Here is a 14,417-nt window from a genome sequence, read left to right on the forward strand (position 1 = left end):
CCTCACTTGGCTCTTGCCCTCCGGCCGAGAAGCATGGGTCTGCGGGCGTTCGTCTGCGCCTTCTTGCTTGCCGCCTGCTGTTGCAGCCGCCGGGCCGCTGGTGAGTAAGTTTGCTGGCGGTGCCCGCCCCCCGCCCCCCACTCCCAGGTCCCGGGCCGCGGGTCTTCGGCTGAACCGGCCGAGGGGCAGAGAGGGCATCTCGCGTTGGCCGGGTTTTGCGCTTCGCTGTGCGCTCCTCGTCTGGTCCCTGGCACCCGGGAGCCTAAAGCGCTTGCAACTCTTTGCATCCAGTTTGCAAAGCTTCTGTTCTCTGTATGCCGAGAGCAGGAGTGGAAAGGCGGGGAGGAGATTGCTGCCTGGAGCGGGAAGGCGTGGAGCCGACCTTCCCGGGGCTTGGGGGAGAGCTTTTCCTCAGGTGCTTTCTTGGCGGGGCGGGGGGGGGGGGCGCATTTGGAGTCGTGATGGGAGGCGCGGCCAGGGCGCTTCCCCAAATCCTGGACTCCGCGCCCGCCTGTTGCTGGGAAATGGCAGCTTTCTTAACTGGAGGGGTGCGCCGACCCCTCCCCCCTCGGCCTGGGCTTGGAGCCAGGCTGGAGGTGAGCAGGGGGAGGGATGGCGGCTCCCATAGAGCTGGGCGTTGGCAGGGTTTGGGACACGGTGTGGGTCGCCTCTCGCCTACCCAGTGGACGGGATCACAGGTGGCAGAGACGAGACCTTGAGGATCCCTAGTGCAGAAGCGCCCAAACTTATACCTTCCGGAATGGGGGCCACCCTCAGTGAGGAGAGTGCCTCTGCTGCTGAGGAGTCCACTCCCACCCCTCCACCAACTTGCTTACTGGCCAGGGCTCCCGGGTTCACGCTGCCCTTGTATGGCCCGCAGTGGTGTCGCGTGTTTCTCTTGGTTCCCTGTCCCCGGTCTCAGCCGCTATCCGGCTGCAGAAGGGGAGGGCAAGGCAGTACCCAGCTGACTGGCCTCATGCCCAGAGTCGGCAGCGTCCCTGGGGTGCCCTGGAGTCCTGCCTCCCAAACTGACTTTATTTCTGGGGAAAGGACTCAACTGCACTCCACAGCAGCAGCAGGTCCGGCCCCACCCTGCCCTGCTTTTAGCTCTGGGATCCCAAGTCCAGGAGCTGAGGCTTTGCCTCTGGGTCGAAGACCATCTGCCCTCCCGGCGTGGGAGCCAACTCGGGGCAACAAGCGAGGCATCCCAGAGTCCAGCCAGATGGCGTTGGGTGACATCACCTCCTCACAGGGCGGGCAGCACGCTGGCACCACTGACGTCACTCCTGCCCACTGCCTGGCCCTTGCCTTGACCCCTGGGGGAGACTCTGACCCCTCTAGACTCACGAGACTCCCAGGATGGAGTCTGCAAGTATGGGCCGTGCCTGGAGGTGCTGCTTAGTTAAGGAGTCTGAGATGGGAGATTTGACCCACCTGAAGGTGGGGGTGTGCGGAGGAGGGGTTTTTGGGGGGAGGGAGCAAAGGGTAGACTTAGAGAAGTCTTCCCTTGGGTGTGGGGACACAAAGCGGCCTGTGTGCCCCAGCCTGGCACATGCCTTGCATTCCCACTCTGTGAGCTCACTCAGAGAAGAGGGGCCTGGAAGGAAAGGGGCCTTCCTCTTGGCCTCAAGCCTGGCTTGCCCCTCTGTCCGGGCTCTTTCGGGAGGTGACCATCTCTAACTCCTTGAACTGGGAACAGGCTGGCCAGTGGTGTGGGAGGGGGAGGTTGAGGGTTAGGAGAGGACAGGGCCCACTTCAGAGCCTTGAAGTGGCGGAGGAAGAACAGCTGTGGCTAGAGGGTGTGAGGGGAAGGAGAGGAAGGGCAGCTGGAGCTGACACACTGCCGGGGGCTCCCTCCTCCCTCGTCCAGGTGTGCCAGGAGAGGCCCAGCAGCCCGAGCCGGAGGTGGTGGAGGTGGAGGTGGGCGGCACGGCCCTTCTGAAATGCAGCCTCTCCCACTCCCAGGGCAACTCCAGCTACGTGGACTGGTTTTCTGTGAGTGCTTGGGCCCCAGAGTGGGCAGCAGGGGTGGGGGCTCACCTTGTCTCACAGCCCCTCACCGCCTCTCTCCCCGCTCATCTCAGGTCCACAAGGAGAAGCCCACACTCATCTTCCGTGTGCGCCAAGGCCAGGGCCAGAGCGAACCTGGCGAGTACCAGCACCGCCTCAGCCTCCAGGACAAAGGGACCACTCTGGCCCTGACACATGTCACCCCCCATGACGAACGCATCTTCCTGTGCCGTGGCAAACGCCCTCGGGCCCAGGAGCACCGCCTCCAGCTGCGTGTCTACAGTGGGTGCTCTGCCGGCCGTGGGCTGTGGGGGCGTGGAAGCTGCAGGAAGCGGTGTCCCATGTTGTCCTCATTTCTGTCCCCATAGAAGCTCCAGAGGAGCCAAGCATCCAGGTCAATGGGGTGGGCATTTCTGTGACCAGCGAGGAGCCCAAGGAGGTAAGCTACCCAGGGTGCTGACTGCAGCGGGAGCTAGGGTAGGATTTGCCAGTCTCAGCGGCAGGGAGACTTACACCCCTCCTTCCCTAGGTTGCTACCTGTGTGGGGAGGAACGGGTACCCCATCCCCCAAGTCGTCTGGTACAAGAATAACCATCCCCTGAAGGAGAAGAAGAACTGTGAGTAGCCGCTCGGCCCTGAAAGCCGTGCTCGTTGGGCCCACGGACACACTTGTGTTTTAGTGTTCCTGTTTTTGTTTGCATACACAAGTGATGCCTGAAAAGTATCTTCAGAAGGATTTCAACTGGATAGAAAATGTGGAGAGAAAATTCTCAGGTTCCTTCCCAGAAATATGCTTTGCTGTTTGTTCAGGTGTATTCGTTCTAGCCTACTTGTACATAGAGGTTTTCCTCACGACGGGAAGAGGTAAAGCATTCTCACCTGGTATGATTTGGTATGTGACTTCTTGGATCTGGAAAATTCATGCAATTACCATGAATTTATATGAAAAAAAATCTTGAGCATTCTGAGACCCAAAATATAACCATACCAAAGGAGGAATATTGTTCTTTTGGATAGCAGGATACTTACTCATACAAGTAAATCTATCTGGGTATATACAGACTCTTGTTTTATTTATCTAATTCAGGGCTTCTCAACCAGAGTGATTGTGTTCCTCCTTTGGGAGAGTGGACGATGTCTGGCTATAGTTTGGGTTACCATGGACGGGTGGGGTGCGACTGCATCCCTGGATAGAAGCCACTAGGCATCCTACAGTGCGCAGTCAGCCTCACCCCAAAGAGTGGTCTGGCTCCCAATATTGGCGGTGCTGGGACTGAGGAGCCCTAAGTGGCACTACATAGTATATTATACCATTCCGCTGTGTTTTAAGATTATTTATTTGTGCACACAAGAACTGGGGTACAGGCCAGAGGTGCGGGGACTGAGAGGATTCACCAGAGACAGAGGGGGGAGCGGCACGGGCAGATTGACTGAAACACACTGCTGAGGGGAGCAGCGGGTGGCTCAGGAGAGGTCTGCTGTGCCATGTGGCTCACCTGCCTGGCCAGGGCATTGAACTTGAGCTTCAGTGGCTTCAGTAGCCTCGTAGCCTGGTTTTTGTTTTTTTAAGATTTACTTATTTATTTATACAGAGCTGGGGTACAGGCCAGAGGTGCAGGGGCAGATCAACAAAGTACCCTGCTGAGGGGAGCAGTGGGTGGGTCAGGAGAGGTCTGCTGCGCCATGTGGGTCACCTCTGCGGCCGGGGTCAAACTTGCACTGAAGCGGCTGTGGCCAGCCAGCAGTGCTGCATCCCAACCTGTTGCTCCACCAGGGAGGGGCCCTTGGTTTTTGTTTTTAAGTAACATGTCTTGGAAATCTCTCCAGGTCAGTATATTTAGATCTACCTGATTGTTTTGACGACTGCCTAGAATTCCAGGCAATGTGCACAATAGACTTTAGGTAGCCATTCATTCTTCTGGGGGTGGACATCTAGAATGCTTTCTCATTTCATCACTGTGGCATCATTTTCACACACCTTTGCTATGTGCCTGTGTGCATTTCTCAAATGTCAATCGTGAGCACAAAGACTGCTCCCGGCCTCTGTATCTGGCCCTCCCTGCCAACCCCGGAGGATACAGCCTGTGGGGTGGGAGGCCAGACCTTTTCACCTTCCTGCCTCCCCAGGGGTCCAGATCCAGTCCTCCCAGATTGTGGAATCCAGTGGTTTGTACACCTTGCAGAGCGTTCTGAAGGTGCGACTGGCTAAAGGCGACAAAGATGCCCGGTTTTACTGTGAGCTCAGCTACCGACTGCCCAGTGGGAACCACATGAAGGAATCCAAAGAAGTCACTGTCCCCGTTTTCTGTGAGTGCCAACCCACTGAAACCCACTGTCTCGGGGCTGTGCCTGGTGGAAACTCCTGTAAGCTCACTCCTCCCACCCAGCCCAGGGGCAGCTCTTGGGCTGAGAGCCCCTCTTTGCCTATGCAGACCCGACAGAGAAAGTGTGGTTGGAAGTGGAGCCTGTGGGAATGCTGAAGGAGGGGGACCGTGTGGAAATCAGGTGTATGGCTGATGGCAACCCCAAACCTCACTTTAGCATCAGCAAGCAGGTGCGGAGGCCTCATGGGGGTGTCATGCAGGGGTGGCTGAAGGCTGAAGGTGCACTCTGCTCACTCCTCGATCCTCCCCCAGAACCCCAGCACCAAGGAGATGGAGGAACAAGCTGCAGGTGACAACGGGATCCTGGTCTTGGAGCCGGCCCAGAAGGAGCACAGCGGGCTCTATGAGTGTCAGGGTCTGGACCTGGAAACCACTATATCGCTGAGTGACCAGCAGGAGCTGCTGGTGAACTGTGAGGCGCTGGGGACCCAGGAGAGGTGGGCAAGAGGGAATTTGGCCTGCCCACTCTCTGCCCTGCCAGCTTGACACTGCTGCTGTGTCCCCAGATGTGTCTGATATCCGGGTCAGTCCGGCAGCCCCTGAGGGCCAGGAGGGCAGCAGCCTCAATCTGACCTGTGAGGCAGAGAGTAACCAGAACCTTGAGTTCCAGTGGCTGAGAGAGAAGGTACCCAGGTGGGCCCAGAGCCAGGGAGTGAGGGGCTGACAGGTGGGTGGGCCTAGGAGTGATCTTCTGCCATCTCTCACCCAGACAGGCGAGGTGCTGGAAAACGGGCCCGTGCTCCAGCTACACAACCTGCAGCGGGAGGCAGGGGGAGGCTACCGCTGTGTGGCATCCGCGCCTCACGTGCCCGGCCTGAACCGCACTCAGCTGGTCAGCGTGGCCATTTTTGGTGAGCCCCTCTGGTGGCTTTTTTTTTTTTGAAGGAAAAGAGCCAGCTGTGACTGGGATGCTCTGGTGGGGTGGGGAGGCAGGCGAGCAAGTCTGTGCCTCACCTTCCCTGCTTCCCCAAGGCTCCCCGTGGATGACGTTGAAGGAGAAGGTGGTGTGGGTGAAGGAGAACACAATGTTGAATCTGACTTGTGAAGCAACAGGCCATCCTCTGCCCACTATCTCCTGGAATGTCAGTGGCACGGTGAGTGGCCCAGCTTGTCTGCGGGCTTCCATTCACCCCTGCCCAGGCTCTGCGGCCAGGACCGGACATCCTCCCCCTGCCCTGAGCTGCACCTGCTTCCTTGCAGACAAGTGAACAAAACCAAGATTCCCAGAGTATCCTGAGCGTCCTGAATGTCCTGGTGACCCCAGAGCTGCTGCAGACAGGTGCCCAATGTGTGGCTTCCAACTCTGTGGGCAAAAACAGCACTGTCATTTTCCTAGAGCTGGGTAAGGACCTAGTCCTGCAGAGGATGGCAGGGGTGTGCCCAGGCAGAGGCATTAACTGTGCTTTTCCTAACCCACCTCCCAATCTGTCCCTTCCCTCTCACCAGCCTCCAACACAACCACTGACCTCAGCACCTCCACTGTCAGTCCCCACTCCAGAGCCAACAGCACCTCCACAGGTAAGTCAGGAGCAGGGCTGTGCCTGGGTCTCCTCATTCTGCCCTGGCCCTCACAGACAAACAGCAGCCCATCATCTGTCAGCCTGGCCCGGTGGGACAGTGATGACAACCCAGGGCAGGAATGACTGACTGTCCTTGTGGAACAGAGAAGAAGCTGCCAGAGCCGGAAAGCAAGGGTGTGGTCATCGTGGCAGTGACGGTGTGTGTCCTGGTCCTGGCTGTGCTGGGAGCTGTCCTTTACTACTTCTACAACAAGGGCAAGCTGCCATGCGGGCGGTCAGGCAAGCAAGAGATGTAAGCATGCACCTGGCACCCTGTGCCCACCCCATCTCGTGCTGGCCAGCTTGCCACCTCGTTGGGGACACTGCCCCGCCTGCCCCCGTGCTGCTTGCCCCCCAGAAGGAAGAGTGGAGACCCGGGTGTGAGTGCTCCCTGCCTTACTGCCACTACCCCCAGCTTCCATCACCCACCTCTTTCTGAACAGGCCCTTAAGTCCAGCATCCTTCCTGATGGCCCCTTCTTTCCCCTCCCCTTGCTCGAGTTGCCAACCTCTTGCCTCCCTCCTCCTCCCAGCACGCTGCCCCCGTCTCGTAAGGGTGAATTTGTAGTGGAAGTTAAGTCAGATAAGCTCCCAGAAGAGATGGGCCTCCTACAGGGCAGCAGCGGTGACAAGAGGGCTCCAGGAGACCAGGTAGGAGGCGGCTCGTGCAGCCCGCGCCTGACACCTCTTCTGGGGTTGGGGCTTGTGGTACTTGCTCCCCCGACACTAACTCTCTTCTTCCTCCTTTGTTGGAGACTGGGAGCAGGTCCCGTAGCTTGCCCTCCTAACACTACTCAGACGGTAGGGCCAGTGGCTGAGGGACCCTGGAGAGAGGGCGGCTCCCGACAAGGAGCACAAAGGCCCTGTCCAGCACTTGTGCTCGCACGTCACTAGGTGTGAAGTGGGGCCAGTGCCTTTGGGGGCTGCGTCGCCCTGCCCTGCCTGCTGTCATTCCCCTCAAGGCTGCTGCGCCGCGTTCATCAGCTTTTGCTTCGGTTGCACCTCTCAGCGCTCCTGCCCTGACCTGCCGACACTGTCTCCGCACTCCCCTTACTTCTCCTTTTCACCAATTTTTAGGGAGAGAAATACATCGATCTGAGGCACTAGCTGGCTGAATCACAGCTTCCTTCCTGCCTGGAACATTTCCTGCTCCCTGCTCACCCTCCTCCCCAGCACTGAGGATGGTTGCCAAAGCCTCTGAAGGGAACTAGAGAAGACCTGCTCCAGCTCACCTGCAGAACCCCCTCGGGACAAGTGGGCTAGGAGGAGAGTGTCCCCTGCAAGACCTCCTGTGGCCCTGGAGGCCCTTCTTCAGGGACCAACCCATCATCACCCCAATTTTTTGAGTGACACTCATCCAAGGAAGGGGCCTTGGTAACCCAGCAATGGGTAGGAGAATTGGCTCGGAACATGTTTCCTCTTTCCACACATTATGGGTATAAATAACTGTCTTCAACCAGCAGCTGAACTGGGTGGCCTGTTTTCTGAGCTGGACTGTGCCCCAAAGGCTGGCTTCATATTTCAGCTGTATCACTGAAGTGAAGATACCCAGGCCCCTCTCACTCGTAAAGTATGTTGCTCCCACTGATTCTACAAAGTAGCTCATTAGTATCTAGAAGTGCTGCCTGCCTGCCTCTGGGGTCCCTTATGTGACACTCCAAGCAGAAGCCAGGAGCTAGTGTCACTCCTTAACAGGTGTGGGGCTATCCCATTGTCCTTGCAATGGGGACCCATGGAGTTTGCCAGGATTAAGGCTACTGAGGCCAAGCTGCCTACTTTCGTTTGGCTCCTGATACCCTCAGGGATCATGTGAGACTGAAAGATGGCAGGAGGAGGCAGAGATGACGTCGAGAGTCTCCTTTATGGGATAAGGGCTATAGTTACACTAGTACCTAACTTCTGCAAACTGAGCGAATGGGCCTAGGCCCTAGCAAAATGAGTCCAGTGGCAGAATGGTACTTAGGGATGAGAAACAGGGGCCTGGCTAGAGCTTGGGGTGTGTGTGTGTATATGTATCTGCGTGGGCGAATATATATATATGTGGTTTTGTTAGGTTGTGTGTAAATTTGCAAACCTTCCTTTGTGTGTATGTGTGTGCGCGCGCGTGTGTGTGTACAATAAAGCTTAATTGTCTCAGAAATCTTGCTTGTTTTTTATTCACCACAGTACATTAGCCTGGGGCCTCTGGAATTAGAATTGCACCAACAGGAAAACAAACCGTTTGGTGGTTGGAGTGAGGTGATGGTGTTACCTCTGTTTGGCCAATAGCTCCAGCTCTTGTGCAGAACTATGGTCACCCTCCTCACAAAGCTGACAGGGAGCAGCTGGCCTTTGTCATTTGCGTTCTGGTCACTCAGGTGCCCTGGAGGTAGCAGCATGACTTCGGGATGAAGATGGGCCTCAACACTTGGTCCTGGGGTTAACCCGTGTTTTAGCCCCTACCACGGATGAGCAAGAACTCAGGTCTTGCTACAACAAAAGAAACTTTATTTAAAAATATTTTTTTTTTACAGACAGGTGCTTGAAAAAGCTCTTTAGTTAATTGTGTATGGAAATGAAAAAAAAATTAATAAATAACATTAGTATAACAGACCTTTAAACATAATACATTGGCAAAAAACAAACTGGACTTAAAATGAAAATGAATCTTAAAGCTCTGCTATTCTCTGTAAGAATATTTATCTTCTGTTTTTTCTTATTCTTTACAGGTGAGAATGATTAAATACTGCTATTATAAATTTTTTTATATTAATGACACATTTTTAAAATAGTCCACAAAAATTCATCTAAGTTTTCATTTTGTTTTATTTTTAACACTGATATACAAATTGGGACTCTTCACTCTGGAGAAAGCATCAAGTTCTCTCCAGTCCCACCCAGGCCAAAAGGTCAAAATCCTGAATAAGGAGGACTGTAGAAAGCATGATTTTCTATCTCCCAATTCTTTATTAGTTAAAGGCAGAGGGGAAATAAGAAAAGGAAAGAAATAAGTAAATGTCATTACATAGAAAACTTTTTTCTCTTCCACCATAACCTACAGTGGCCACAGCACCACACATAGGCTTCTGGTGCACTAGGACCGTCCCTGATGGTCCTTGCTGCTTTCCCAAGAGAAAACTAGGCCCTGGAAGAGGGAACTAGCTGCTTAATGCTTTAAGTCTGACGTCTTCTAAGGAAAGGAACGCCACAGTATGGAGAGGCAGGAGAGCTAGGTCAGTTCAGGATCCAGCACAGAGGAAACACAGGAAGAGTCCATTCTATACTTTTCCATGCAGTTGGGTCATTAGTAAGACCAGAAGCTGGGACATTTGAAATGTCCAGAGAATACCCGGAAATCATGGAATATTCTGTCTCCTTGCTGGAGATAGAGCATTCAACCTGATAAATGAGATTCCAATTGGAACCAACTAAATGAGCCCAGGAAACAATGCTTACTTCCTCCTCCAAGCAGTTGGTAGGGAGAAGAGACCACCGAGAGGCTGCACCGTGTGCCATCTCTCCAGTCACACACTTCCCCTTCTCAAGACTGTAGAAAAGACTGACACCCAAGGTAGAGGAACTAAGACTCTGGTATTTCCATATTAAGTCCTAAAATGCAGCCTGAGATACAGTGCTGCCTTAGAAAGGCACAAAATGTTTGGCTTTTTTTTTTTCTTCAATGTGCTAAAAATTGTTCTGTTTTGAATAAAGGAAAAAAGATATGTAAGGTTAAAAACCCCAAGTCACCACAGTCAGATAGCAGATGTAGGAGGTACCTCATAGCTGCCATGTCCCTACCGCATTTCAGTGGGAGATCAAGATCAAAACACTAAAACAACGCTGAGAAGGGGAGGTCAGGGGATATCCACTCTCCTGGGCGTTGTGCCTGCAGGCTTACTCACCCAGACAGCAAAAGGAAGAAACCAAGGAAGAGAAAACACGTGGTCTACAGCCTCCTAAGTAGTTTGCCTCTTCAGTTTCAAGACAGCCAAAAAGCATGGCTACACTCACTTATAATGGGTTAGAGATGTGGGGGGGGGAGAATGACATCTAGGGCATGTTAACACACATGTAAGAGTGCCAGGAGTGGCCCTTCCTTCATTCCACTCCAGGGCCTCAGGCTCAGTATGAGGCTGGAGGGATTGCCCAGAGCACAGATTGAACATTTTTCCTCTCTGTCCTCCCAATCTGGTTTAGGAATGGAATGGAAGGAGAACTTGAGAAGGCAATGTGAAAAGTGCCTCTCAGTCAGCTTTGGGGCTGAATCAAGAATATGGAGTCTGAAATCAGAACTTATTTGTTAGGCTGCCAAATCAGTAGGAGATCTGAGGTTGGCTCTGAAATTTTGCTCCATACACAGGGAGGGGTCAACCAGATTTCCAGCACTGTATGAGAGGAGGGGCAGAAAGATCTCCAAACAGCTGTTAGTCTGCTAGTCAACTGCTGGCTCCTCAGCAAGACACTTTCCATATGACTATGAATGCGCCTCTAAACAAAGCTCCCTGCTCTCCCTCAACCCTACTGCCCCATCTCACTCTTGAGCTACTTTCTAGAATCAAGAAAAAACTGGTACTCCCTCTGGAAAGCAAACTCATACTTCCCAGGCCACTGAAGGCAACAGCATTGCTGTCCCTCTGGTCCTTAACACTAGAACCTAGATTAGGAAATCTAAAGCCACGTCTGATGGGTGACCCTTCTTCAAGTGCCTCAATGTGTATCTTTGGATTAGGTTTTTTTATGGATTTATCATATGACTCCAGAAGTTAGAAAAAAGTTTTAAGTGATTATGAAATGCCTTAACTCAGGGCAGTCTCTAGGATGATATAAAAATGATCAAAAAGTTCAAGCAAGTAGATGCATAATTTTAAAAGTGAAAAGATAAAGCATTTAAATTCAGGAGCACAAAGAAAGTAACTGGACAGTGAAGGGCAGCCTGTCTAAAGAGCTCTCAATAAAGACTTCAACACTGGAATCAACATCTAGTTTACACCCTGCTATAGCAAAGAACTTTCTTAGGTAGCAAAGAAGGCTTGCTAAGAATACTATTGCAGAGTTCCTCTCATACAGGAAGGACCAAATGAAAGGGTAAGGAGTGCACAATGGAACATAGGCCACGGGCCACAGGATAAATATATTTTCAGTGCTAAAATCTGACAAGAGTCCAGAAGTCCATGGGTGGTGACTGCAGTGTGACTTGCGATCTACTCTCTAAATGATGCGAAAGAAGGCTAAAACCTGAGCATGAATGAAACCTAAGAAATGCCACTGAAGGACAGACCAGCTCTAAGACAGAAGAAACTGGTCCCAGGGAGGGAGATAAGAAATCTTGGATGCTGAGATTGAGAAAGGGACAAAAAGAAAGAAACAAGGAAAGGAAGAAATTAAGGAAACCTAAGAATTTCCTTTGCTATCCCAGACACAGTCCCACGCCTGCCTTTCCACCCTCAGAGACAGTACACAGTTGCAGCTCACTGCTCCGGTATTCTGGGAGTAGCTGTGCTGTCTGCACCCTCTGCTGTGGGCCCACTCTACACTCCCTGTTGTCCCGTGTGGTAAGTCAACTGGTTAGGGGTAGATACTTGCTGGCAGGCTGTAGGGATTAGATTCTCTCTGGAAATAATAAACCAAGAAGCACTGGGAACCTGTTAGCAGTGAACCCTAGAACTGGAGGGTGTGAACTTGAGGATTAGGGTACCTACTTTGGGGTTATGCATACTGATGAACAGATTGACGAGCAGTAGAACGGATATGTAGAAAGCTTTACAGTTCCAGCTCAGTTTTACTTCTTATCATAGGTTCTGTGAAATACCCTGCATCCTTATGACTCCCTCCTTTCCTTAGCTGGAGTACTTGTTTCTCTCACTCAAGCGATTCCTAAACAAGATAGTCAAAGATGCAACCTAGAACTTCTTCCAGTATGCACCCTTTCCCGTTTCATTAAATGGCTCTATGCATTTCTAAAGAAAGACAGATAGTACAGACTGGGGTCAGAGCAGTGATAGTTATGTTTTAAGCTGAGATGGCTACTTTAAATAGAATCTCTAAAGTTTAAAAGCCTAGCAAAATGATGATGTACTGATTTTTACATTGCCTCTAAGCTCTCTAAGTTTCTTAATCCAGGAGAAAGAGATGGACTTTTCTGAGATCTAATTGAATCCAATCTATTTTATTGAGACCCAAACAACTGGTAGGAAGATCAGGACCCAAAGATGGGTGCTTCTCCCTCTCCCATACCTTCATCCCTTCTAGGACATAGGGTTAGCTGCAAAGGCTGTTGAAAGATTAGAAAACAAGTTCAAATAGAATGAGAGATGGTGACAGATTCCAGAAAAGCAAGAAAGAAACTTCCCCAACATGGAGGACTAGAGACACAAGCAGCTCAGTAAAAAGATCAAGGAAGGCACTAGAGTGCAAAGGGAGACTATGGACTAAAAACACGATTTGCTAATAAACATTTGCTTAAACATTTAACTGTCTGTCCCACTGCACAACTCTGAATCAACATACCCCTCATCCAACCAAATAAGATTCCACTGAGAAAAGTAAAAATGGTGGGTATCTATGAGACTTACACTGAGTTACCTCCACTGAGACATTAACAGAATGACAGGAAGACAATAAAGTTCATGGGAGATTTTATGGGCTGATTTTAACCAGAATAGCTCCATAAGGAAATACATGTCTACATTAAAGAGCTGTGAATAAATATCGCAGACTCACTAGGAAGGGCCAAATACAAGTGCTAGGCAACCCACATCCAAGCCCCAGCATCAGTAAATCACCATGTGGTGGCAGGGAAAAGCACAGAGCTCACACTTCTGGCACATGGTAACCACTTCCAAACATCTGCTGAGTGAACAAATGAACTGGGACAGCCAGACCAATGGTTCAAATACCATTGTCCCACGGGCAGTGGTCATTTCAGAGTCAGAGAGGCCAATGGCAAGAAGGAGGATTTATAGTTTGGGAATGTGTATGACCCTCTGACTTTCATGATGTGAGGTAGGAGAGTACTCGGCATTAACACCATACCTGATCACATTACGAAAAGGTCTAGATCTTGTTAATGGTGTCTTAGGTAATAGATAGGTGGTCCGTAATTTGCAAGCAAATTCACAAAAATTAATTAGTAAGTTTGCTATTTGGACCATAAAATATATCTTACTTTTCTATAGAGGAAATAAATACTTTAAGTAAGAAGAATAACACCCCCCCACACACACACACCCCAATATATTTTTAACCCACAATCAGCTAACTGGTACTTACAGAACTATCCCACATCCTGTGCCCTGATGCTGAGCGTCTGTACCAAGAGAGAACAGTTGAATACCTAGAACAGGGTCGGGCAAGAGACTGGCCACCCAAAGGTATACATCTCTAGTTACACATACATTGACAAATAAATTCTGAGCCAATAAACTGTCCAATCTATTATTTGTGTGAAGGGAGGCAAAGAGCCCACAGGTTTTTCCACCATAATCTACATGTTACTTGAGTGGAAGGAATACTGCAACAGAGTCCACTAGTGAAGTATTGGGAAGCAGCCTTCCAGCAACAGGACAGGCTATGTACAGTGACTTGAGGAGACAGGAAAAGCAGGGAGAGTGGTCTGAAATGACTAGCCTAAAGCACATCAAAGTGGCTTTTACCTTTTCCACCTGACAGCTGGCACAGAAGGAATCATTTATACCTAGGAAGGGGAAGTAGGATGAGTTTGTCAAAAATGGCAAAATGCAAAGCTAGCTTGGGGAAAGGACAATTTTTGTTAAATTCAGAGCAGAGCCAAAGAATTTAAAAGTTGTCTTACAAATGGAGGATGATAAATGTGTTATTGGTTCCTTAGTCAAAGGAAATTAAAGTTTTGGAAATATCTTTAGAGCAAGAGGATGTAAAAACCTTCCTGAGGCATGAACCCAGGCCCTTACCCACAGCACCCAACAAGAAAAGCCCCACACAATAGTCTAAAACCTTAAATGCCTGTAGATGCATAGCTAGCATGGTGCACAAATTCAACACAGGGCCCCGACACCAAGTTTCAGAGCTAACTCAAACTGTGCCACAGGTTTTCAGTTAGAAAAAGAAAGGATGAACCTGCTCTTAGTCTACATTAAGGACATACCCTCCAGAGAAGAGGATTCTGGATGCAATGAAGAAGAACCAGAGCTTTGTTCTCTTAACAGATCCATGAGATTTGACTGCCATAGATAGTGGGCAGTAGCGACAGAAAAGGGGAAATTCCAGCACAAACAGGCATGCTGCTATTTTTTCCTGGTTGTTTTTGGGGCCTTCAACAACAAAACAAAACTCACAACCAAATCTTACCACAGACACAACACTATTCCGGCTTTTTGAAGGAGATGCTTGCTGGTTTCCAACTCACTGCCACTTTCCCTGCTTTTTCACCTTCATCAGGACCTCTCACCCCTGATGGTGGGCCCTGCTGTCTGCTGCCATGCAGAAGAGACACTAAGGGCAACCATGAT

At 50.9% G+C, this 14,417-nt stretch overlaps 1 protein-coding gene across 2 annotated transcripts; it reads left to right on the top strand.

Moving 5' to 3' along the window:
- The first annotated feature begins 6 nt into the window (after positions 1–6).
- On the top strand, positions 7–8,093 carry MCAM (melanoma cell adhesion molecule). 2 transcript variants are annotated; one of them, XM_012729613.1, is made up of 16 exons: positions 7–100; positions 1,871–1,995; positions 2,085–2,292; positions 2,379–2,449; positions 2,540–2,627; positions 4,138–4,317; positions 4,443–4,564; positions 4,647–4,806; positions 4,901–5,019; positions 5,104–5,245; positions 5,367–5,488; positions 5,595–5,736; positions 5,841–5,912; positions 6,059–6,206; positions 6,486–6,603; positions 7,030–8,093. In XM_012729613.1, the coding sequence occupies exons 1-16, from the start codon at positions 34–36 to the stop codon at positions 7,057–7,059; spliced, it is 1,914 nt and encodes a 637-aa protein (XP_012585067.1). In that variant the 5' UTR covers positions 7–33; the 3' UTR covers positions 7,060–8,093. The 2 variants fall into 2 exon arrangements, with proteins under 2 accessions (XP_012585067.1, XP_012585068.1); XM_012729614.1 differs by lacking the exon at positions 6,486–6,603.
- The last annotated feature ends 6,324 nt before the right edge of the window (positions 8,094–14,417 follow it).

Source organism: Condylura cristata, unplaced genomic scaffold, assembly GCF_000260355.1.
Source record: "Condylura cristata isolate star-nosed mole 26May11 unplaced genomic scaffold, ConCri1.0 scaffold00025, whole genome shotgun sequence".
Lineage (NCBI taxonomy): Eukaryota > Metazoa > Chordata > Mammalia > Eulipotyphla > Talpidae > Condylura > Condylura cristata.